The following is a 25,840-nucleotide window of genomic DNA, read 5'->3' as shown; positions in this document are numbered from 1 at the left end:
GCCAAAACACCTGTTTTTGTCCAGAGCACTAATATTTGGCATCAGAACACTGATTTTGGGGGCCAGAAAAGTGATTTTTGGGAACGGAGCAAGCATATTTGGGGGAGTGGGGCAGAACACCCATTTTTGAGCAAGAGCACTGAGTTTTAGGGCCAGAAGTGCCGTTTTTTCGGGCCAGGAGACCGATATTTGGGCCCAGAGCCCCCATTCCCAGACCCCTGGCTTTGATCCCTCCTTTGCTCAGTGCCATGGTTGGGGTCAGAACACTGATTTTTGAGGTCATAAAAACTCATTTTTGCACAACGATACCGACTTTTGGGCCACAACACTGATTTTTTAGTGGGAAGAATCCTTTCTTCAGGGGCCAGAATAACAATTTTAAAGCCAGAAAACCCATTTTGGGGCAAGAGCACCAGGTTTTATGGCCACAACACCAGTTTTAGGACCAGACCACCACTGTTTTGGGCCAGAACTCCCATTTGGGGGCCACAACAGGGATTTTTGGGGCCAGAACTCAGATTTTCAGGGCTAAAAAACTGATTTTTAGAATCAGAACTCCCATTTTGGGGGGCAGGATGTTCATTTCTGAGGTCAGAACACCTAGTTCTGGTCCAGAGCACCACTATTTGGCATCAGAACACTCACTTTTGTGGCCAGAACAGTGACTTTTGGGGTCAAAACATGGATCTTGAGGGGTCCAGAACATGCATTTTGGAGCAAGTACACTAACTTTTAGGGCCAGAAGTGCCATTTTTGAGGCCAGAACACAGATTTTGGGGTTCAGAAATCCCATCTTTAGTGCCACAAGACCCCTTTTTGGGACACAGCCCCATTCCCAGACCCCTGGGTTGGACCCCTGTTCTGCTCAGTGCCCACAGGCCACTAGCTGGGACGAGAACACTGATTTTGGGGGGCAAGAACACCCATTTTTTGGGCCAGAACACCCATTTTGGAATCAGAACACTGATTTTGGGGGCCAGAACTCAGATTTTTAAGGCTAGAACAGTGGTTTTTTGGGATCAGAACTCCCATTCTTGGGGCCAGAACTAAAATTACTGGGCGCATAACTCCCGTTTTTGTGGCCAAAATACAGACTTTTCGGGCCAGAACTCCCATTTTTGTGCATAGAACACTGATTTTGGAGCCAGAACTCCCTTTTTGGGGGGCAGGACGTTGATTTCTGAGGTCACAACACCTAGTTCTGGTCCAGAGCACCGATATTTGATGTCAGAACTCTGATTTCTGGGGCAGGAACAGTGATTTTTGGGGAGAGAGCATAGATAGTGAGGGGTCCAGAACATGCATTTTGGAGCAAGTGCACTAACTTTTAGGGCCAGAAGTGCCATTTATGAGGCCAGAACACAGACTGTTGCGATTCAGAAATCCCATCTTTGGTGCCACAAGACCCCTTTTTGGGACACAGCCCCATTCCCAGACCCCTGGCTTGGATCCCTGCCCTGCTCAGTGCCCACAGGCCCCTAGCTGGGACGAGAACACTGATTTTGGGGGGCAAGAACACCCATCTTTTGGGCCAGAACACCCATTTTGGAATCAGAACACTGATTTTGGGGGCCAGAACTCAGATTTTTAAGGCTAGAACAGTGGTTTTTTGGGATCAGAACTCCCATTCTTGGGGCCAGAACTAAAATTACTGGGCGCATAACTCCTGTTTTTGTGGCCAAAATACAGACTTTTCGGGCCAGAACTCCCAGTTTTGTGCATAGAACACTGATTTTGGAGCCAGAACTCCCATTTTAGGGGGCAGGACGTTGACTTCTGAGGACAGAACACCTAGTTCTGGTCCAGAGCACCAATACTTGGCGTCAGAGCTCTGATTTCTGGGGCAGGAACAGTAATCTTGGGGCAAGAGCACCAGATTTTATGGCCACACCACAAGTTTCAGACCAAAACACCACTGTTTTAGGCCAGAACTGCCATCTTTGAGGCTAGAAGATTGATTCTGGGGGCCAGAACTCCCGTTTTGGGGCCAGAACACGGATTTTTAGGACCTGAACTCGGATTTTCAGGGCTAGAACACTGAGTTTTAGGATCAGAACTCCCATTTTGGGGTCCAGAGTCCCCATTCCCAGACCCCCGCCTTTGAGCCCTCCTTTGCTCAGTGCCCAGAGAACCGAGGTCTGGGTCAGAACACTGATTTTTGGGGGGCCAGAACCCTTTCTTTTGGGGACAGAATAGCAATTTTAAAGCCAGAAAACCCATTTTGGGGCAAGAGCACCAGGTTTTATGGCCACAACACCAGTTTTAGGACCAGACCACCAATATTTGGGGCCAGAACTGCCATCTTTGAGGCTACAAGATGGATTCTGGGGGGTAGAACCCCCATTATTGGGGCCACAACACTGATATTGGGGCCACAACACCGATTTTTAAGATTGAGAACACTGATTTTTGGCACCAGATTACTGATTTTTGGGGCCACAACTCCCATGGCTGGGGCCAGAACACTGATTTTTGGGGCCAGAGCACCAATTCTGACGTCAAGAACTGCAATTTGTGGAGCCAATTTACTGATTTTTGGCTCCAAAGTCCCAGTATTGGGGCGAGATCACTGATTTGGGGGACAAAGCACCATTCTGGGGGCCAGAACACTGCGTTTTGGCATCAGAAATCCTTTTTTGTGGGGGCCACAATATCGATTTGTGGTGCCAGAACAGTGAGGTTTGGGGCCAGAACTCCCACCTCTGGAGCCAGAAGAGCCATTTTGGGTCCCGAAAATTCACGACTGTGTATGTCAACCCAATTGTAATATAATCTAGCACAAAAACTACGCGTCGGCTTTGACGCTTGGTGTGCAAGCTTGTTGGACAAATCCCCCTCGCACCCCGGGCACGGCTGCATACCTGCACCTCACTCTGAGCCCACGGGGTGTCGTTATTCCGCGAGTCACAGCGACTTTGGCGGGGGGTGGCCCGGCGGCGTCAGTGCTTCCCTCCGTGAATGATCTCCAGGACCAGCGGAAAGTCGCGGCTCGCTCGACTCCCCTTCGGGTGCGATCCGCGTTGGAGAGCGTGGGCCAAAGTCCGAACCGCTCTTGCACCCGCCCCGCCGTGAACGATTTCGGAGAAGCAAGAAAAAAAATCCGACGGAACCGCTGGAACGACCTGTGCGCCACTTCGTCTTCGGGTAGACCTGGCGACCGTCCCCCGAGAGCCGGGTAGACCTGGCGGCCGTCCCCCGAGTGCCGGGTAGACCTGGCGAACGGCCCCCGAGAGCCCAGCAGACCTGGCGAACGGCCCCCGAGTGCCGGGCAGACCTGGCCAACACCGCCGTCCGCTCCGGAACCGGGTAGTATCGGCCACTGTCCCCGGAGCAGGGCAGACCTGGCGGCTGCCGCCGTCCCACACCGCACAGGGGCCAAAACACTGACTTCTGGGGCCAGAACACGGATTTTGACGGCCACAAGACGCATTTTAGGGCCCAGAACTCCCATTTTGGGGGCCACAAGACCCCTTTTTGGGCCAGAGCCCCCATTCCCAGAGCCCTGGCTCTGATCCCTGTGTAATAAACAGGCTGTTCAGCATTTCTGTCTGCAGGGGCGTTGGAGATCCAAACGTATCGGTACCTGAGTTCTGGCAGTCACGGGGTCCACTGTCTTCTTTCTTTGGTGGCAGCAGCTTCTCTGTGGTGTGGGGTTCAGCAGAGGGACAGTGCTGTGCCTCCTCCCTCGGCCGCTGGACCACGAGGACAGATCCTTCTGGAAAGACAAGTGGCAAACCCCCTGCCCGCCCACAACACGTGATGCTGGGAGGGCAGATGGGCCGTACTGTGAACTGCTGTTGATTTCTGAGGTCAGAACACCTATTTCTGGTCCAGAGAACCAATATTTGGCGTCAGAACACTCACTTTTGTGGCCAGAAGAGTGACTTTTGGGGACAAAACATGGATCTTGAGGGGTCCAGAACATGCACTTTGGAGCAAGTGCACTAAGTTTTAGGGCCAGAAGTGCCACTTTTGATGCCAGAAGTGGATTTTTGGGGCCAGAACTCCCATTCTTGGGGCCACAATACAGACTTTTCGGGCTAGAACTCCCATTTTTGTGCATAGAACACTGATTTTGGGGCCAGAACTCCTATTTTGGGGGGCAGGATGTTGACTTCTGAGGTCACAACACCTAGTTCTGGTCCAGAGCACCAATATTTGGCGTCAGAACTCTGATTTCTGGGGCAGGAACAGTGATTTTTGGGGAGAAAGCATAGATAGTGAGGGGTCCAGAACATCCATTTTGGAGCAAGTGCACTAACCTTTAGGGCCAGAAGTGCCATTTCTGAGGCCAGAACACTGATTTTGGGGATCAGAACTCCCATTCTGGGGGCCAGAAGGCACATTTTGGGACACAGCCCCCATTCCCAGGCCCCTGCCTTTGATCTCTGCTTTCCTCAGTGTCCACAGCCCTCTGGCTGGGCCACAACTCCCATTCTTGGAGCCACAATACAGGCTTTTGGGGCCCGAACTCCCATTTTTCTGCATAGAACACTGATTTTTCGGGGCCAGAACCCTTTCTTTTGGGGCCAGAACACCAATTTTACAGGCAGAAAACCCATTTTGGGGCAAGAGCACCAGATGCTGGGCTCAGAACACTGATTTTTGAGGCCGGAATTCATATTTTCAGGCTTAGGACACTGATTTTTGATGACACAACACTGATCTGGGGAGCAGAACACTTTGCGGGGGAGGGGGGATGACTGGGGGGGCAGAGACCCCTGGCTTTGACCTCTCCTTTACTCATTTCCCACAGCCCCCTGAGTGGGGCCAGAACTGCCATTTTGGGGGGCCAAACCTGCCATTTGGGGGGGGCAGGCTCCCATTTTTTTTATAGGCCAGAACACTAATCTTTGTGGCCAGAACAGCAGTTTTAGGACCAGACCACCACTCTTTGGGGCCAGAACTGCCATTTTTAGGGCTACAAGACAGACTCTGGGAGCCAGACCTCCCATTTTTTAAGGCCAGAACACGCATTTTTGGGGCCAGAACACCCATTTTTAGGTCAGAGCACCTATTCTTGGGGCCAGAACTCAGATTTTTAGGGGTAGAACACTCGTTTTTTTGGGATCAGAACTCCCACTGCGGGGGTCAGAAGACCCCTTTTGGGGCCAGAGCCCCCATTCGCAGAGTCCTGGCTTTGATCTCTGCTTTTCTCGGTGTCCACAGCCCTCTGGCTGGGCCAGGACTAAAATTTTGGGGCGCAGAACTCCCATTTTTGTGGCCAGAGCATCGAATTTTGTGGCCAGAGCTCCCATTTTGGAACGTATGACATTGATTTTTGAGGCCAAAACACCTGTTTTTGTCCAGAGCACTAATATTTGGCATCAGAACACTGATTTTGGGGGCCAGAAAAGTGATTTTTGGGAACGGAGCAAGCATATTTGGGGGAGTGGGGCAGAACACCCATTTTTGAGCAAGAGCACTGAGTTTTAGGGCCAGAAGTGCCGTTTTTCGGGCCAGGAGACCGATATTTGGGCCCAGAGCCCCCATTCCCAGACCCCTGGCTTTGATCCCTCCTTTGCTCAGTGCCATGGTTGGGGTCAGAACACTGATTTTTGAGGTCATAAAAACTCATTTTTGCACAACGATACCGACTTTTGGGCCACAACACTGATTTTTTAGTGGGAAGAATCCTTTCTTCAGGGGCCAGAATAACAATTGTAAAGCCAGAAAACCCATTTTGGGGCAAGAGCACCAGGTTTTACGGCCAGAACACCAGTTTTAGGACCAGACCACCACTATTTTTGGCCAGAACTCCCATTTTGGGGCCAGAACAGGGATTTTTGGGGCCAGAACTCAGATTTTCAGGGCTAAAACACTGATTTTTTAGAATCAGAACTCCCATTTTGGGGGGCAGGATGTTCATTTCTGAGGTCAGAACACCTAGTTCTGGTCCAGAGCACCACTATTTGGCATCAGAACACTCACTTTTGTGGCCAGAACAGTGACTTTTGGGGACAAAACATGGATCTTGAGGGGTCCAGAACATGCATTTTGGAGCAAGTGCACTAACTTTTAGGGCCAGAAGTGCCATTTTTGAGGCCAGAACACAGCTTTTGGGGTTCAGAAATCCCATCTTTGGTGCCACAAGACCCCTTTTTGGGACACAGCCCCGTTCCCAGACCCCTGGCTTAGACCCCTGTTCTGCTCAGAGCCCGCAGGCCCCTAGCTGGGACGAGAACACTGATTTGGGGGGGCAAGAACACCCATTTTTTGCACAAGACCACCACATTTTGGGGTCAGAACACTGATTTTTCAGGGCCAGAACCGTTTCTTTTGGGGCCAGAACACCAATTTTACAGGCAGAAAACCCATTTTGGGGCAAGAGCACCAAATGTTGGGGTCAGAACACTGATTTTTGAGGCCAGAGCAGTGTTTTTGATGCCAAAACACGGCTTTGGGGGGGCACAATGCTTTTGGGCAGGGAGGGGACCCTCCCTGCTTTGACCTCTCCTTTCCTCAGTTCCCACAGCTCCCTGAGTGGGGCCAAACCTGCCTTTTCGGGGGCCAAAACTGCCTTTTTTTTTTTTTCGTCCAGAACACTGATTTTTGGGGCCAGAACACCAGTTTTAGGAGCAGAACACCACAATTTTGGGCCAGAACTGCCATTTTTGATGCTGGAAGCGGATTTTGGGGGCAACAACTCAGATTTTTAGGGCTAGAACACTGATTTTGGGGATCAGAACTCCCATTTTGGGGGCCAGAAGGCACATTTTGGGACACAGCCCCCATTCCCAGAGCCCTGCCTTTGATCTCTGCTTTTCTCAGTGTCCACAGCCCTCTGGCTGGGCCACAACTCCCATTCTTGGGGCCACAACTCCCATTTTTGTGCATAGAACACTGATTTTGGGGGCCAGAACTCCCATTTTTGGGGCAGGAACAGTGATTTTTGGGGACGGCACACACAGTTTTGGGGACAGCACATGGATTTTGAGGGGACCAGAAAACCAATTTTGAGCAAGTGCACTAAATTTTAGGGCCAGAAGTGCCATTTTTGAGGCCAGAACACAGATTTTGGGGTCCAGAAATCCCATCTTTGGTGCCACAAGACCCCTTTTTGGGACACAGCCCCATTCCCAGACCCCTGGCTTGGATCCCTGCTCTGCTCAGTGCCCGCAGGCCCCTAGCTGGGGCTAGAACACTGATTTTGGGGAGCAAGAAGACCCATTTTCTGCGCAAGAACCCCACATTTTGGGGTCAGAACACTGATTTTTCGGGGCCAGAACACCAATTTTACAGGCAGAAAACCCATTTTGGGGCAAGAGCACCTGAGACCTCCAGCCCCCGGGACCACTATTCCCTCCTGCTGCACTCTCTCCCTCCTCTCACAGCATGCACGGGTTCGCCTTTTGGAGCGAGTCTTTGCCTTTGTGCCCTCCTTCCCTTGTGCAGGGACCAGGCCTGGAGTGCTCGCCTTGCCCAGGGTACAGAATGAGGCTGATGCAGGGTTTGCTGCGAAAACTATTTATTCCTAGACAGAATGGACTCGAAATAGAATCCAAAGAAGACAGATGGTACCAGCTACCACGTGCCACACTGGGACATTCCTGGAAGGCAGACGGAGAGAGGGAGCAGGGCTGGCTCCTGCTCTCTCCCGGCAGCTGCCAGAGCTGTGTTTCTTGCACAGAAAGGCTCTGCTCAGGCGCTGGAGCCGACAGAACGTGGTTGGGGAGGTGGCTGTGGGACTATAAGGCAGGGCTCTCTCTTTTCTCTGCGCAGGGACCCTGGCTGTGGGGCAGAGGGATGTTCCGGGGTTGGTGCCTGGACCTACGGGCTGTGGAGAACGTGGGATGGGCCATACGGGCAGAGTCACAGGGCTGTGGGACGGGCTGGACGCCGAGCATGGACAAGCAGTTGGAGAACGGGAGGTGAGCTCAGGAGCGATGGGGAGCCAGCGGTGGGAGGAAGACTTGCTGAGCGAGGCAGGCAGCGGTGCTGCTGGGGCAGGACTGGGATCGTGTTCCTACCTGGCAGGTGTCGATGGCGCCCTGCGCATATCCCACACAGAGGTTTTGGGAGTGGATGCCCCTGCGGTAGCACCCGCTGCTGTTGCAGACTTGGGTGTCGATGAGGAGGACTTGGGCCTCCTGCAGCACAGGGGGTGTTCCAGGAGCTGTGGGCAAGACAGGAATGAGCACCCGGCAGTTGCTTCCTGTCCCCATCCTCCCTTCCCTGGTGCTTGGCTTTGTATCCATAGAGGCAGCATGGTGTTTCCCTTCCACCCTGCTTTGGTTCACAGCTTATTGCCATCTCCCCAGAGGCAGACGTCCCCCCAGCCTGACGCTGGCTCTCCCTCTTGCTGTCAGGACCCCCAGCCCCTCTCCCCAGTGTTCCCAGCTTGCTCCAGGACAATAAAACACATTTAAAGAACTCCCATCTGGCCGTGGTATCCCCCCAGCCAGATGGGAGAACATAGCAGTTTCACAGCTCCCAGAGTCGCAGGGAGAAATCGGGCACGCAGGCGCGCTGCACGTAGGGGCTGCTCTGGAGAGGCTCGTGGAGTTCCATCAAGGAGATGTCATTTGCCATGGTGATGTTGTTATAGCCTTTGTGATCCAGGATCCGCCTCACATAGCCCACTTGGACCTCAGGGCCCTCCTGAGCCAAGTTGTTGATACCGGCCACCACATGCCACGCTGGGACATTCCTGGAAGGTGAATGGAGAGAAAGGGACTGAAGAAGAGTTTGATGTGAAAACCAGGAGCTTTATTTCTGGAACAAAGACTCATAGAAGAGCCAAGAATTGAATGTGTGAAGGGGGTAAATTGAATTCATGCCAGAAAATGCCGTGTAATGCCTGTTGGTGCATGACCTGCAAAATAGCGTTACAGATGATGGGGAAGAAGGCCTGCAGGGACGATTCGAGCCTGAGTAGAGGTCTTGAGCTCCTAAGGAGGCATGGAACAATAGCAGGACAATTTGCGGTTTAACTTGATAACGATCATGAAAAACACGTTCAAGAAACCGAGCTCAAAGTGTTAGGACGCCCAGCCCACCTGCCCAGGGTTCCCAGCTTGCACCCAGGATAGAAATACTTTTGGGGAACTCACATGTGGCCGTGGTGACGCCCCAGCTGCTAACAGAACAGTTTCTCAGCTCCCAGAGTCGCAGTGAAAAGTCGGGCACACAGGCAGCTGCACGTAGGGGCTGCACTGGAGAGCCTTGTAGACTAGAAACAGAATCCTAAGCAAACAGAACCATCTGCCGTAGGTATGGATGGGCAACTTGAGGTGTGAGGGCAGGATCCAGCAGATCTGGGCCCCTGAGGCTGCCTTTGGAGCCAGCAGGCATTGCCCCAGAAGGACATGGTTGTGGGCCGATGCAGCCTGTCCTGCATCCTCTTCCCCCTGTTCTCAGGTGCTTCCGCCTTTCAGGACCCGCAGGAACTCCTGCAGCTGAGTGAAGAAGTCCAGCAGCTTGTTGAGTGCCTTCAGGCAGGAGCTGAAATAACTTGGCTCCGTTGTTTGAGGCGCCTCCACAGAGTTTGATGGGGTGGGAATGTGGCTCCAGGCGTGTTCCGTTTCATTGGCTGCTCTAACTGAGTGCCGCGTGATCTGAGTCAGCATCCAGTTCTGGAAGTGCGTGTGGAGATGTATACCCCCGGCCGACGGGCTCTGGCACAGCCTACTGTGCCATGCTTCCGATGAGGGCATCGCCATCTGCCATCTGGATCAGGATCCACTGGCGGAAGTATTGAGTAGAGGCGTAAACCCCCGGCTGACGGGCTCTGGCACAGCCTACCCCAAAGCTGGTCACTCCCACCAGCCAGAAGTGGTCAGCATGGGGATCTTGGCAGACCAGAGGACCCACGCTGTCCCCCTGCAGAGAAGAAGAAGAGAAGATTCAGGGGGTGCTGGGGGCTCTGTCAGTGCCAGGGCTGGCTCCTGCTCTCTCCCTGCAGCTGCCAGAGAGACCGTATATACTGCCAGAGGCCGTATAGGAACTGGCTGGAGTGCCTCAATGGGGTTCAACTCGGTGCTAAAATGACTTTCTGCTGTTGCAGCTGCTGCTTCCGATGAGGGCATCGCCATCTGGGTCAGGATCCACTGGCGGAAGTATTGAGTAGAGGCGTAAATCCCCGGCCGACGGGCTCTGGCACAGCCTACCCCAAAGCTGGTCACTCCCACCAGCCAGAAGTGGTCAGCATGGGGATCTTGGCAGACCAGAGGACCCCCGCTGTCCCCCTGCAGAGAAAGAGAAGAGTAGGTTCAGGGGGTGCTGGGGGCTCTGTCAGCGCCAGGGCTGGCTCCTGCTCTCTCCCAGCAGCTGCCAGAGCTGTGTTCCCTGCACAGAAAGGCTCTGCTCCGGTGCTGGAGCCGACAGAACGTGGTTGGGGAGGTGGCTGTGGGACTGTAAGGCAGGCCTCTCTCTTCTCTCTGCCCATGGACCCTGGCTGTGGGGCAGAGGGATGTTCCAGGGTTGGTGCCTGGACCTACGGGCTGTGGAGAACGTGGGATGGGCTTTATGGGTAGAGTCACAGGGCTGTGGGACGGGCTGGACGGTGAGCATGGACAAGCAGTTGGAGAGCAGGAGGTGAGCTCAGGAGCGATGGGGAGCCAGCGGTGGGAGGGGGACTTGCTGGGCGAAGCAGGCAGTGGGGTAGATTGGGGCAGCTGTGTTGGGGCTGCTGGTGCTGCTGGGGCGGGAGTGGGATCATGCTCCTACCTGGCAGGTGTCGATGCCTCCTTGCGGATAGCCCGCACACAGGTTGTGGGGGTGGATGTCCCCATGGTACCACCCGCTACTGTTACACACTTGAAGGTCAATGAGGGGGACCTTGGCCTCCTGCAGCGACGGGGGTAGTCCTCCAGCTGTGGGCAAGACAGGAATAAGCACCCGGCAGCTGCTGCCACTTCCCTTCCTCCCTTCCCTAGGGCTTGGCTTTGCGTCCACACAGGCATCGTGGTGTTTTCCTGCCACCCTGCTTTGGCTGACAGCTCATTCCCATCTCCCCAGACACAGATGACTCTGCAGACTGATGTTGGCTCCTGCCTCTGCTGTCAGGACACCCAGCCCATCTGCCCAGCGTTCCCAGCTTGCACCCGCCATAGAAATACTTTTGGGGAACTCACATCTGGCCGTGGTGACCCCCCAGCCACCAACATAGCAGTTTCTCAGCTGCCGGAGTTGCAGGGAGAAGTCAGGCACGCAGGCGAGCTGCACGTAGGGGGTGCACTGGAGAGGCTCGTGGAGTTCCATCAGAGCGATGTCCTTCGCCTGAGTGGTGGTATCGTAGTCGTCGTGAATGATGATCTGTCTGACGTAGCTGTGTTGTGTCTCTGGGCCCATGTCAGTTAAGGAGGTGGTACCGGCCACCACGCGCCACGCTGGGACATCCCTGGAAAGCAGAGGGGAGAGGGGTGAGAGGCAGCAGAGGCACGCGCCGGAGCAGCCCAGCAGCTCCTTGCCTCCTGCTTGCCAAGGGCAAGAGGAAAGCTTGTGGGGCATCTATGCCCCAACATGCCTGAGCCACAAGGACTGTGGGGATGGAGGCATCTGGGATGCAGCGGCACGACCGCATCCTTTTTTCTGGGTGCACTGCAAGGAAGCGGGCTGGGAGTCGCCCGTGATGCTGCACGCTGGGCCTGTGCTGGGGTTTTGGGGCTCTCCCTGTTCCCTGCTCCTCCTTACTGGCTACTGACGAAGCAGTGGGCTGCCGTCAGCACCCACTGCGGGTGGATGAGGGACCCTCCACACGCGTGAAAGACGTGCTTCTCCCGGACCTTCTGCACACTCACAATCCCTGGCCAGGATCCTGGCTGGGCATCTCTGCCCCCAACAACACGCACTGAGCCTACCTGAGAACTCCTACCGCTGGAGCCAGAAGAGCCATTTTGGGGCCGGAAAATTCACGACTGTGTATGTCAACCCAATTGTAATTTAATCTAGCACAAAAACTATGCGTCGGCTTTGACGCTTGGTGTGCAAGCTTGTTGGACAAATCCCCCTTGCACCCCGGGCACGGCTGCATACCTGCACCTCACTCTGAGCCCACGGGGTGTCGTTATTCCGCGAGTCACAGCGACTTTGGCGGGGGGGTGGCCCGGCGGCGTCAGTGCCTCCCTCCCTGAATGATCACCAGGATCAGCGGAAAGTCGTGGCTCGCTCGACTCCCCTTTGGGTGCGATCCGCGTTGGAGAGCGTGCGCCAAAGTCCATACCGCTCTTGCACCCGGCCCGCCGTGAACGATTCCGGAGAAGCAAGAAAAAAAATCCGACGGAACCGCTGGAACGACCTGTGCGCCACCTCGTCTTCGGGTAGACCTGACGACCGTCCCCCCAGAGCCGGGTAGACCTGGCGAATGTCCCCCCCCCCGAGAGCCGGGTAGACCTGGCGAACGGCCCCCGAGTGCCGGGTAGACCTGGCGCACACCGCCGTCCGCTCCGGAACCGGGTAGTATCGGCCACTGTCCCCGGAGCAGGGCAGACCTGGCGGCTGCCGCCGTCCCACACCGCACAGGGGCCAAAACACTGACTTCTGGGGCCAGAACACGGATTTTGACGGCCACAAGACGCATTTTAGGGCCCAGAACTCCCATTTTGGGGGCCACAAGACCCCTTTTTGGGCCAGAGCCCCCATTCCCAGAGCCCTGGCTCTGATCCCTGTGTAATAAACAGGCTGTTCAGCATTTCTGTCTGCAGGGGCGTTGGAGATCCAAACGTATCGGTACCTGAGTTCTGGCAGTCACGGAGTCCACTGTCTTCTTTCTTTGGTGGCAGCAGCTTCTCTGTGGTGTGGGGTTCAGCAGAGGGACAGTGCTGTGCCTCCTCCCTTGGCCCGCTGGACCACGAGGACAGATCCTTCTGGAAAGACAAGTGGCAAACCCCCCGCCCGCCCCCAACACGTGATGCTGGGAGGGCAGATGGGCCGTACTGTGAACTGCTGTTGATTTCTGAGGTCAGAACACCTATTTCTGGTCCAGAGAACCAATATTTGGCGTCAGAACACTCACTTTTGTGGCCAGAAGAGTGACTTTTGGGGACAAAACATGGATCTTGAGGGGTCCAGAACATGCGTTTTGGAGCAAGTGCACTAAGTTTTAGGGCCAGAAGTGCCACTTTTGATGCCAGAAGTGGATTTCTGGGGCCAGAACTCCCATTCTTGGGGCCACAATACAGACTTTTGGGGCTAGAACTCCCATTTTTGTGCATAGAACACTGATTTTGGGGCCAGAACTCCTATTTTGGGGGGCAGGATGTTGATTTCTGAGGTCACAACACCTAGTTCTGGTCCAGAGCACCAATATTTGGCGTCAGAACTCTGATTTCTGGGGCAGGAACAGTGATTTTTGGGGAGAAAGCATAGATAGTGAGGGGTCCAGAACATCCATTTTGGAGCAAGTGCACTAACTTTTAGGGCCAGAAGTGCCATTTCTGAGGCCAGAACACTGATTTTGGGGATCAGAACTCCCATTCTGGGGGCCAGAAGGCACATTTTGGGACACAGCCCCCATTCCCAGGCCCCTGCCTTTGATCTCTGCTTTCCTCAGTGTCCACAGCCCTCTGGCTGGGCCACAACTCCCATTCTTGGGGCCACAATACAGTCTTTTGGGGCTCCAACTCCCATTTTTCTGCATAGAACACTGATTTTTCGGGGCCAGAACCCTTTCTTTTGGGGCCAGAACACCAATTTTACAGGCAGAAAACCCATTTTGGGGCAAGAGCACCAGATGCTGGGCTCAGAACACTGATTTTTGAGGCCAGAATTCATATTTTCAGGGTTAGGACACTGATTTTTGATGACACAACACTGATCTGGGGAATAGAACACTTTGCGGGGGAGGGGGGATGACTGGGGGGGCAGAGACCCCTGGCTTTGACCTCTCCTTTCCTCATTTCCCACAGCCCTCTGAGTGGGGCCAGAACTGCCATTTGGGGGCCAAACCTGCCATTTGGGGGGGGCAGGCTCCCATTTTTTTTATAGGCCAGAACACTAATCTTTGTGGCCAGAACAGCAGTTTTAGGACCAGACCACCACTCTTTGGGGCCAGAACTGCCATTTTTAGGGCTACAAGACAGACTCTGGGAGCCAGACCTCCCATTTTTTAAGGCCAGAACACACATTTTTGGGGCCAGAACACCCATTTTTAGGTCAGAGCACCTATTCTTGAGGCCAGAACTCAGATTTTTAGGGCTAGAACACTCGTTTTTTGGGATCAGAACTCCCATTGTGGGGGTCAGAAGACCCCTTTTGGGGCCAGAGCCCCCATTCGCAGAGTCCTGGCTTTGATCTCTGCTTTTCTCGGTGTCCACAGCCCTCTGGCCGGGCCAGGACTAAAATTTTGGGGTGCAGAACTCCCATTTTTGTGGCCAGAGCATCGAATTTTGTGGCCAGAGCTCCCATTTGGGAACGCATGACAATGATTTTTGAGGCCAAAACACCTGTTTTTGTCCAGAGCACTAATATTTGGCATCAGAACACTGATTTTGGGGGCCAGAAAAGTGATTTTTGGGAACGGAGCAACCATATTTGGGGGAGTGGGGCAGAACACCCATTTTTGAGCAAGAGCACTGAGTTTTAGGGCCAGAAGTGCCATTTTTCGGGCCAGGAGACCGATATTTGGGCCCAGAGCCCCCATTCCCAGACCCCTGGCTTTGATCCCTCCTTTGCTCAGTGCCATGGTTGGGGTCAGAACACTGATTTTTGAGGTCATAAAAACTCATTTTTGCACAACGATACCGACTTTTGGGCCACAACACTGATTTTTTAGTGGGAAGAATCCTTTCTTCAGGGGCCAGAATAACAATTTTAAAGCCAGAAAACCCATTTTGGGGCAAGAGCACCAGGTTTTATGGCCACAACACCAGTTTTAGGACCAGACCACCACTGTTTTGGGCCAGAACTCCCATTTGGGGGCCACAACAGGGATTTTTGGGGCCAGAACTCAGATTTTCAGGGCTAAAACACTGATTTTTAGAATCAGAACTCCCATTTTGGGGGGCAGGATGTTCATTTCTGAGGTCAGAACACCTAGTTCTGGTCCAGAGCACCACTATTTGGCATCAGAACACTCACTTTTGTGGCCAGAACAGTGACTTTTGGGGATCTTGATCTTGAGGGGTCCAGAACATGCATTTTGGAGCAAGTGCACTAACTTTTAGGGCCAGAAGTGCCATTTCTGAGGCCAGAACACAGATTTTGGGGTTCAGAAATCCCATCTTTAGTGCCACAAGACCCCTTTTTGGGACACAGCCCCATTCCCAGACCCCTGGGTTGGACCCCTGTTCTGCTCAGTGCCCACAGGCCCCTAGCTGGGACGAGAACACTGATTTTGGGGGGCAAGAACACCCATCTTTTGGGCCAGAACACCCATTTTGGAATCAGAACACTGATTTTGGGGGCCAGAACTCAGATTTTTAAGGCTAGAACAGTGGTTTTTTGGGATCAGAACTCCCATTCTTGGGGCCAGAACTAAAATTACTGGGCGCATAACTCCTGTTTTTGTGGCCAAAATACAGACTTTTCGGGCCAGAACTCCCAGTTTTGTGCATAGAACACTGATTTTGGAGCCAGAACTCCCATTTTAGGGGGCAGGACGTTGACTTCTGAGGACAGAACACCTAGTTCTGGTCCAGAGCACCAATACTTGGCGTCAGAGCTCTGATTTCTGGGGCAGGAACAGTAATCTTGGGGCAAGAGCACCAGATTTTATGGCCACACCACAAGTTTCAGACCAAAACACCACTGTTTTAGGCCAGAACTGCCATCTTTGAGGCTAGAAGATTGATTCTGGGGGCCAGAACTCCCGTTTTGGGGCCAGAACACGGATTTTTAGGACCTGAACTCGGATTTTCAGGGCTAGAACACTGAGTTTTAGGATCAGAACTCCCATTTTGGGGTCCAGAGTCCCCATTCCCAGACCCCCGCCTTTGAGCCCTCCTTTGCTCAGTGCCCAGAGAACCGAGGTCTGGGTCAGAACACTGATTTTTGGGGGGCCAGAACCCTTTCTTTTGGGGACAGAATAGCAATTTTAAAGCCAGAAAACCCATTTTGGGGCAAGAGCACCAGGTTTTATGGCCACAACACCAGTTTTAGGACCAGACCACCAATATTTGGGGCCAGAACTGCCATCTTTGAGGCTACAAGATGGATTCTGGGGGGTAGAACCCCCATTATTGGGGCCACAACACTGATATTGGGGCCACAACACCGATTTTTAAGATTGAGAACACTGATTTTTGGCACCAGATTACTGATTTTTGGGGCCACAACTCCCATGGCTGGGGCCAGAACACTGATTTTTGGGGCCAGAGCACCAATTCTGACGTCAAGAACTGCAATTTGTGGAGCCAATTTACTGATTTTTGGCTCCAAAGTCCCAGTATTGGGGCGAGATCACTGATTTGGGGGACAAAGCACCATTCTGGGGGCCAGAACACTGCGTTTTGGCATCAGAAATCCTTTTTTGTGGGGGCCACAATATCGATTTGTGGTGCCAGAACAGTGAGGTTTGGGGCCAGAACTCCTACCTCTGGAGCCAGAAGAGCCATTTTGGGTCCCGAAAATTCACGACTGTGTATGTCAACCCAATTGTAATATAATCTAGCACAAAAACTACGCGTCGGCTTTGACGCTTGGTGTGCAAGCTTGTTGGACAAATCCCCCTCGCACCCCGGGCACGGCTGCATACCTGCACCTCACTCTGAGCCCACGGGGTGTCGTTATTCCGCGAGTCACAGCGACTTTGGCGGGGGGTGGCCCGGCGGCGTCAGTGCTTCCCTCCGTGAATGATCTCCAGGACCAGCGGAAAGTCGCGGCTCGCTCGACTCCCCTTTGGGTGCGATCCGCGTTGGAGAGCGTGGGCCAAAGTCCGAACCGCTCTTGCACCCGCCCCGCCGTGAACGATTTCGGAGAAGCAAGAAAAAAAATCCGACGGAACCGCTGGAACGACCTGTGCGCCACTTCGTCTTCGGGTAGACCTGGCGACCGTCCCCCGAGAGCCGGGTAGACCTGGCGAACGTCCCCCGAGAGCCGGGTAGACCTGGCGAACGGCCCCCGAGTGCCGGGTAGACCTGGCGAACGGCCCCCGAGAGCCCAGCAGACCTGGCGAACGGCCCCCGAGTGCCGGGCAGACCTGGCCAACACCGCCGTCCGCTCCGGAACCGGGTAGTATCGGCCACTGTCCCCGGAGCAGGGCAGACCTGGCGGCTGCCGCCGTCCCACACCGCACAGGGGCCAAAACACTGACTTCTGGGGCCAGAACACGGATTTTGACGGCCACAAGACGGATTTTAGGGCCCAGAACTCCCATTTTGGGGGCCACAAGACCCCTTTTTGGGCCAGAGCCCCCATTGCCAGAGCCCTGGCTCTGATCCCTGTGTAATAAACAGGCTGTTCAGCATTTCTGTCTGCAGGGGCGTTGGAGATCCAAACGTATCGGTACCTGAGTTCTGGCAGTCACGGGGTCCACTGTCTTCTTCCTTTGGTGGCAGCAGCTTCTCTGTGGTGTGGGGTTCAGCAGAGGGACAGTGCTGTGCCTCCTCCCTCGGCCGCTGGACCACGAGGACAGATCCTTCTGGAAAGACAAGTGGCAAACCCCCTGCCCGCCCACAACACGTGATGCTGGGAGGGCAGATGGGCCGTACTGTGAACTGCTGTTGATTTCTGAGGTCAGAACACCTATTTCTGGTCCAGAGAACCAATATTTGGCGTCAGAACACTCACTTTTGTGGCCAGAAGAGTGACTTTTGGGGACAAAACATGGATCTTGAGGGGTCCAGAACATGCGTTTTGGAGCAAGTGCACTAAGTTTTAGGGCCAGAAGTGCCACTTTTGATGCCAGAAGTGGATTTTTGGGGCCAGAACTCCCATTCTTGGGGCCACAATACAGACTTTTGGGGCTAGAACTCCCATTTTTGTGCATAGAACACTGATTTTGGGGCCAGAACTCCTATTTTGGGGGGCAGGATGTTGATTTCTGAGGTCACAACACCTAGTTCTGGTCCAGAGCACCAATATTTGGCGTCAGAACTCTGATTTCTGGGGCAGGAACAGTGATTTTTGGGGAGAAAGCATAGATAGTGAGGGGTCCAGAACATCCATTTTGGAGCAAGTGCACTAACTTTTAGGGCCAGAAGTGCCATTTCTGAGGCCAGAACACTGATTTTGGGGATCAGAACTCCCATTCTGGGGGCCAGAAGGCACATTTTGGGACACAGCCCCCATTCCCAGGCCCCTGCCTTTGATCTCTGCTTTCCTCAGTGTCCACAGCCCTCTGGCTGGGCCACAACTCCCATTCTTGGAGCCACAATACAGGCTTTTGGGGCCCGAACTCCCATTTTTCTGCATAGAACACTGATTTTTCGGGGCCAGAACCCTTTCTTTTGGGGCCAGAACACCAATTTTACAGGCAGAAAACCCATTTTGGGGCAAGAGCACCAGATGCTGGGCTCAGAACACTGATTTTTGAGGCCGGAATTCATATTTTCAGGGTTAGGACACTGATTTTTGATGACACAACACTGATCTGGGGAGCAGAACACTTTGCGGGGGAGGGGGGATGACTGGGGGGGCAGAGACCCCTGGCTTTGACCTCTCCTTTACTCATTTCCCACAGCCCCCTGAGTGGGGCCAGAACTGCCATTTTGGGGGGCCAAACCTGCCATTTGGGGGGGGCAGGCTCCCATTTTTTTTATAGGCCAGAACACTAATCTTTGTGGCCAGAACAGCAGTTTTAGGACCAGACCACCACTCTTTGGGGCCAGAACTGCCATTTTTAGGGCTACAAGACAGACTCTGGGAGCCAGACCTCCCATTTTTTAAGGCCAGAACACGCATTTTTGGGGCCAGAACACCCATTTTTAGGTCAGAGCACCTATTCTTGGGGCCAGAACTCAGATTTTTAGGGGTAGAACACTCGTTTTTTTTGGGATCAGAACTCCCACTGCGGGGGTCAGAAGACCCCTTTTGGGGCCAGAGCCCCCATTCGCAGAGTCCTGGCTTTGATCTCTGCTTTTCTCGGTGTCCACAGCCCTCTGGCTGGGCCAGGACTAAAATTTTGGGGCGCAGAACTCCCATTTTTGTGGCCAGAGCATCGAATTTTGTGGCCAGAGCTCCCATTTTGGAACGTATGACATTGATTTTTGAGGCCAAAACACCTGTTTTTGTCCAGAGCACTAATATTTGGCATCAGAACACTGATTTTGGGGGCCAGAAAAGTGATTTTTGGGAACGGAGCAAGCATATTTGGGGGAGTGTGGCAGAACACCCATTTTTGAGCAAGAGCACTGAGTTTTAGGGCCAGAAGTGCCGTTTTTCGGGCCAGGAGACCGATATTTGGGCCCAGAGCCCCCATTCCCAGACCCCTGGCTTTGATCCCTCCTTTGCTCAGTGCCATGGTTGGGGTCAGAACACTGATTTTTGAGGTCATAAAAACTCATTTTTGCACAACGATACCGACTTTTGGGCCACAACACTGATTTTTTAGTGGGAAGAATCCTTTCTTCAGGGGCCAGAATAACAATTGTAAAGCCAGAAAACCCATTTTGGGGCAAGAGCACCAGGTTTTACGGCCAGAACACCAGTTTTAGGACCAGACCACCACTATTTTTGGCCAGAACTCCCATTTTGGGGCCAGAACAGGGATTTTTGGGGCCAGAACTCAGATTTTCAGGGCTAAAACACTGATTTTTTAGAATCAGAACTCCCATTTTGGGGGGCAGGATGTTCATTTCTGAGGTCAGAACACCTAGTTCTGGTCCAGAGCACCACTATTTGGCATCAGAACACTCACTTTTGTGGCCAGAACAGTGACTTTTGGGGACAAAACATGGATCTTGAGGGGTCCAGAACATGCATTTTGGAGCAAGTGCACTAACTTTTAGGGCCAGAAGTGCCATTTTTGAGGCCAGAACACAGCTTTTGGGGTTCAGAAATCCCATCTTTGGTGCCACAAGACCCCTTTTTGGGACACAGCCCCGTTCCCAGACCCCTGGCTTAGACCCCTGTTCTGCTCAGAGCCCGCAGGCCCCTAGCTGGGACGAGAACACTGATTTGGGGGGGCAAGAACACCCATTTTTTGCACAAGAACACCACATTTTGGGGTCAGAACACTGATTTTTCAGGGCCAGAACCGTTTCTTTTGGGGCCAGAACACCAATTTTACAGGCAGAAAACCCATTTTGGGGCAAGAGCACCAAATGTTGGGGTCAGAACACTGATTTTTGAGGCCAGAGCAGTGTTTTTGATGCCAAAACACGGCTTTGGGGGGGCACAATGCTTTTGGGCAAGGAGGGGACCCACCTTGCTTTGACCTCTCCTTTCCTCAATTCCCACAGCTCCCTGAGTGGGGCCAAACCTGCCTTTTCGGGGGCCAAAACTGCCTTTTTTTTTTTTTTTTTCGTCCAGAACACTGATTTTTAGGGCCAGAACACCAGTTTTAGGAGCAGAACACCACAATTTTGGGCCAGAACTGCCATTTTTGATGCTGGAAGCGGATTTTGGGGGCCACAACTCAGATTTTTAGGGCTAGAACACTGATTTTGGGGATCAGAACTCCCACTTTGGGGGCCAGAAGGCACATTTTGGGACACAGCCCCCATTCCCAGAGCCCTGCCTTTGATCTCTGCTTTTCTCAGTGTCCACAGCCCTCTGGCTGGGCCACAACTCCCATTCTTGGGGCCACAACTCCCATTCTTGGGGCCACAATACAGACTTTTGGGGCCAGAACTCCCATTTTTTGTGCATAGAACACTGATTTTGGGGGCCAGAACTCCCATTTTTGGGGCAGGAACAGTGATTTTTGGGGACGGCACACACATTTTTGGGGACAGCACATGGATTTTGAGGGGACCAGAAAACCAATTTTGAGCAAGTGCACTAACTTTTAGGGCCAGAAGTGCCATTTTCGATGCTAGAAGTGGATTTTGGGGGCCAGAGCTCCCATTTTGAGGGCCAGAAGACCCGTATAGGGGCCAGAGCCCCCATTCCCAGACCTCTGGCTTTGATCTCTGCATTTCTCGGTGCCCACAGACCCCTGGTTGCGGTCAGAACACTGATTTTGGGGGGCAAGAACACTCATTTTTGCACAACGATACCGACTTTTGGGCCAGAACAATAATTTTTTAGGTGGAAAATCCTTTCTTTAGGGGCCAGAATAACGATTTTAAAGCCAGAACACCCATTTTTAGGTCAGATCACCTATTCTTGGGGCCAGAACACAGATTTTTAGGGCTAGAACACTGTTTTTTGGGATCAAAACTCCCATTTTGGGGGGCCAGAAGACCCATTTTGGGGCCAGAGCCCCCATTCCATGACCCCGGCCTTTGATCTCTGCTTTTCTCAGTGTCCACAGTCCTCTGGCTGGGCCACAACTCCCATTCTTGGGGCCAGAACTAAAATTACTGGGCGCATAGCTCCCGTTTTTGTGGCCAAAATACAGACTTTTCGGGCTAGAACTCCCATTTTTGTGCATAGAACACTGATTTTGGGGCCAGAACTCCCATTTTAGGGGGCAGGACGTTGACTTCTGAGGTCAGAACACCTAGTTCTGGTCCAAAGCACCAATACTTGGCATCAGAGCTCCGATTTCTGGGGCAGGAACAGTAATCTTGGGGCAAGAGCACCAGATTTTATGGCCACACCACAAGTTTTAGGACCAGAACACCACTGTTTTAGGCCAGAACTGCCGTCTTTGAGGCTAGAAGATGGATTCTGGGGGCCAGAACTCCCGTTTTGGGGCCAGAACACGGATTTTTAGGACCTGAACTCAGATTTTCAGGGCTAGAACACTGAGTTTTAGGATCAGAACTCCCATTTTGGGGGCCAGAGCCCCCATTCCCAGACCCCCGCCTTTGAGCCCCCCTTTGCTCAGTGCCCATAGAACCGAGGTTGGGGTCAGAACACTGATTTTTGGGGTAAACCCACCCACTTTTGCGCAAGGACACCGACTTTTGGGCCAGAACACTGATTTTTTGGGGGCCAGCACCCTTTCTTTTGGGGCCAGAATACCAATTGTAAAGCCAGAAAACACATTTTGGGACAAGAGCACCAAATTTTGGGGTCAGAACACTGATTTCTGAGGCCGGAATTCATATTTTCAGGGCTAGGACACTAATTTTTGATGCCAGAACACTGATCTGGGGAGCAGAACATATTGGGGGGTGCGGACTGGGGGGAGCAGACCCCCCTGGCTCTGACCTCTCCTTTCCTCAGTTCCCACAGCTCCTTGAGTGGGGCCAGAACTGCCATTTGGGGGCCAAACCTGCCATTTTGGGGGGCAGGCTCCCATATTTTTGTTGGCCAGAACACTAATATTTGTGGCCAGAAGACCAGTTTTAGGACCAGAACAACACTATTTTAGGCCAGAACTGCCATTTTTGAGGCTTGAAGACAGACTCTGGGAGCCAGACCTCCCATTTTTTAAGGCCAGAACACTGATTTTGGGGGCAGAACATGGATTTTGGGGGCCAGAACACCCATTTCTAGGTCAGAGCACCTATTCTTGGGGCCAGAACTCAGATTTTCAGGGCTAGAACACTGATTTTTAGCAGGAGAACTCCAATTTTGGGGGCCAGAAGACCCATTTTGGGGCCAGAGCCCCCATTCCATGACCCCTGCCTTTGATCCCTGCTTTTCTAAGTGTCCAGAGCCCTCTGGCTGGGCCACAACTCCCATTCTTGGGGTCAGAACCAAAATTGTTGGGAGCAGAACTCCCATTTTTGGGGCCAGAATACAGACTTTTGGAGCTAGAACTCCCATTTTTGTGCATAGAACACTGATTTGGGGGCCAGAACTCCCATTTTTGTACAGAGAACACTGATTTGGGGGCCAGAACTCCCATTTTGCTGGATAGAACACTGGGTTTGGGGCCAGAACTCCCATTTTGGGGGCAGGATGTTGATTTCTGAGGTCAGAACACCTAGTTCTGGTCCAGAGCACCAATATTTCGCATCAGAACACTGATTTTTGGGACCAGAATAGTCATATTTGGGGAGAGAACATGGATATTAAGGGGTCCAGAACATGCATTTTGGAGCAAGTGCACTAACTTTTAGGGCCAGAAGTGCCATTTTTGAGGCCAGAACACAGATTTTGGGGGGCCAGAAATCCCATCTTTGGTGCCACAAGACCCCTTTTTGGGTCACAGCCCCATTCCCAGACCCCTGCCCTGCTCAGTGCCCTCAGGCCCCTAGTTGGGACGAGAACACTGATTTTGTGGGGCAGGAACACCCATTTTGTGCGCAAGGTCACCGACTTTTGGGCCAGAACACTGATTTTTCAGGGCCAAAACCGTTTCTTTTCGGGCCAGAACACCAATTTTACAGGCAGAAAACCTATTTTGGGGCAAGAGCACCAAATGTTGGGGTCAGAACACTGATTTTTGAGGCCGGAATTCATATTTTCAGGGCTAGGACACTGATTTTTGATGCCAGAACACTGTTCTGGGGAGTGGAGATTAGGGGGGCAGACCCCCGTGGCTTTGACCTCTCCTTTCCTCATTTCCCACAGCCCCCTGAGTGGGGCCAGAACTCCCATTTTTGTGGCCAAAATACGGACTTTTGGGGCCAGAACTCCCATTTTTGTGCATAGAACACTGATTTTGGGGGCGAGAACTCCCATTTTTTGGGAGCAGGACAGTGATTTTTGAGGTAAAAACACCTAGTTCTGGTCCAGAGCACCAATATTTGGTGTCAGAACTCTGATTTCTGGGGCAGGATAGTGATTTTTGGGGACAGCACACACATTTTTGGGGACAGCACATGGATTTTGAGGAGACCGGAAAACTAATTTTGAGCAAATGCACTATCTTTTGGGGCCAGAAGTGCCATTTCTGAGGCCAGAACACAGATTTTGGGGGCCAGAAATCCCATCTTTGGTGCCACAAGACCCCTTTTTGGGTCACAGCCCCATTCCCAGACCCCTGGCTTGGATCCCTGCCCTGCTCAGTGCCCGCAGGCCCCTAGCTGGGACGAAAGCACTGATTTTGTGGGGCAGGAACACCCATTTTGTGCACAAGGTCACCGACTTTTGGGCCAGAACACTGATTTTTCAGGCAGAAAACCCATTTTGGGGCAAGAGCACCAAATGCTGGGGTCAGAACACTGATTTTTGAGGCCAGAATTCATATTTTCAGGATTGGGACACTGATTTTTGATGCCAGAACACTGATCTGGGGAGTAGAACACTGTTCTGGGGAGTGGGGATTGGGGGGGCAGACCCCCCTGGGTTTGACCTCTCCTTTCCTCATTTCCCACAGCCCCCTGAGTGGGGCCAAACCTGCCATTTGCGGGGGGCAGGCTCCCATATTTTTTTTTTTTGCCAGAACACTAATCTTTGTGGCCAGAACAGCAGTTTTAGGACCAGAACAACACTATTTGGTGCCAGAACTGCCATTTTTGAGGCTAGAAGACAGATTCCGGGGGCCAGAGCTCCCATTTTTTAAGGCCAGAACACGCATTTTTGGGGCAGAACATGGATTTTTGGGGCCAGAACACCCATTTTTAGGTCAGATCATCTATTCTTGGGGCCAGAACTCAGATTTTTAGGATCAGAGCTCCCATTTTGGGGGTCAGAAGACCCATCCTGGTGCCAGAGTCCCCATTCACAGACTCCTGGCTTTGATCTCTGGTTTCTCAGTGTTTTCTCAGTGTCCACAGCCCCCTGCCTGGGCCAGAACTCCCACTCTAGCAGCCAGAACTAAAATTTTGGGGAGCAGAACTCCCATTCTGTGGATGGATGACTGACTTTTTCATCTACAACTCCGTTTTTGGGGCCAGGACACTGATTTTTGGGGCCAGAACACTTATTTCTAGTCCAAAGCACCAATATCTGGTGTCAGAACACTGATTATTTCAGCCACAACAGTGATTTAGTGATTTTTGGTGACAGCACACAGATTTTTGGGGACACAACAGAGATATTTGGGGTGGTGGGGGAGAACACATATTTTCGAGCAAGATCACTAACTTTTAGGGCCAGAACATGGATTTTTGGGTCCAGAAATCTCATCTTTGGTACCACAAGTGATGAGCGATAGCAGACAAGGGGGGGTTGGCATTGTTCGTTAGAGCTTGGCATTGTTCGCCTTGAAGATCTTGGAAGCTGATAACGAAGGAGCCAGCTAGCAGAAGTTTACTGATAAGTGGGCATTGGAATGCAGAAAGCTGGCTGCATTTGGTTCAGAAGTTTGAAAACAGCCAGAGGAGACTGAGTCTGCGCAAAGTTCAAAAAGAAATATATTCATCTTGAGCCGCGTGTGTGTGCTGACACAGCTCGCAGAGAGATGCAGGGCCACGGCCCACAGAGAGCTCCGCAGACAATTGATATTTTAATGTATTAATCCTAGAATGGTTTGAATTGGAAGGGACCTTACAAACCCTCTCCTTCCTGCCCGGCACGGGCAGGGACCCCTCCCCCTGGAGCCCATCCAACCTGAACAGCTGCAGGGCTGAGGCGGCCACGGCTTCCCGGGGGGCCCTGCCTGCCCGGCAGAGCCGGGGGGCACTTTGGCCCCAAAGTTTTCTCCAGTATTGTTTCCTTCAATAAAGTAACGTTCCGACACCAAACAGCGGCTGCGGAGGCGGCGGCTGAGCTCGCGGCATCAGTGGGAGCGGATGGGGAGGGGGCGGTAGGAGGCTCTGCGCAGACGCTTTGTGGCGAGCGGCCAGCCCGGCGGCGGGGCAGGCGGGCGGAGTTGGGCGCCACAGCGGGGCCGTGTCTTTCCTCTTGGGGTAAACGTGCCGGGATGGAGGCGGCGGGGACGGGGGGAGGCGGCGGGAGAGGGGGAGTGAGGCGGCGGGGAAAAAGCGCGAGGCGGCGGGGAGCGAGGCGGCGGGGGAGGGGACCCGGCGGGCGGGAGAGCCGCGGGCGGAAACAGAGGTGTCCGTAAGGGTCTCTC

The 25,840-nt window shown here is 53.0% G+C and overlaps 1 protein-coding gene across 1 annotated transcript; it reads right to left on the bottom strand.

Annotated features, from left to right (window-relative positions):
* Positions 1 to 8,424: 8,424 nt before the first annotated feature.
* On the bottom strand, positions 8,425 to 25,536 carry LOC128850869 (acrosin-like). Its single transcript, XM_054055885.1, has 7 exons — positions 25,375 to 25,536; positions 17,387 to 17,518; positions 11,076 to 11,341; positions 10,669 to 10,814; positions 9,927 to 10,187; positions 9,632 to 9,822; positions 8,425 to 8,650 (listed from the first exon to the last, which is right to left on the bottom strand). The coding sequence occupies exons 3-7, from the start codon at positions 11,290 to 11,292 to the stop codon at positions 8,425 to 8,427; spliced, it is 1,041 nt and encodes a 346-aa protein (XP_053911860.1). The 5' UTR covers positions 11,293 to 11,341; positions 17,387 to 17,518; positions 25,375 to 25,536.
* Between the last annotated feature and the right edge of the window lie 304 nt (positions 25,537 to 25,840).

The sequence above is a fragment of the Cuculus canorus genome, unplaced genomic scaffold (assembly GCF_017976375.1).
Source record: "Cuculus canorus isolate bCucCan1 unplaced genomic scaffold, bCucCan1.pri subtelo1, whole genome shotgun sequence".
NCBI classification, from domain to species: domain Eukaryota; kingdom Metazoa; phylum Chordata; class Aves; order Cuculiformes; family Cuculidae; genus Cuculus; species Cuculus canorus.
Note: the sequence above shows the minus strand (reverse complement) of the source record. Positions and strands in the feature narration are given on the sequence as shown.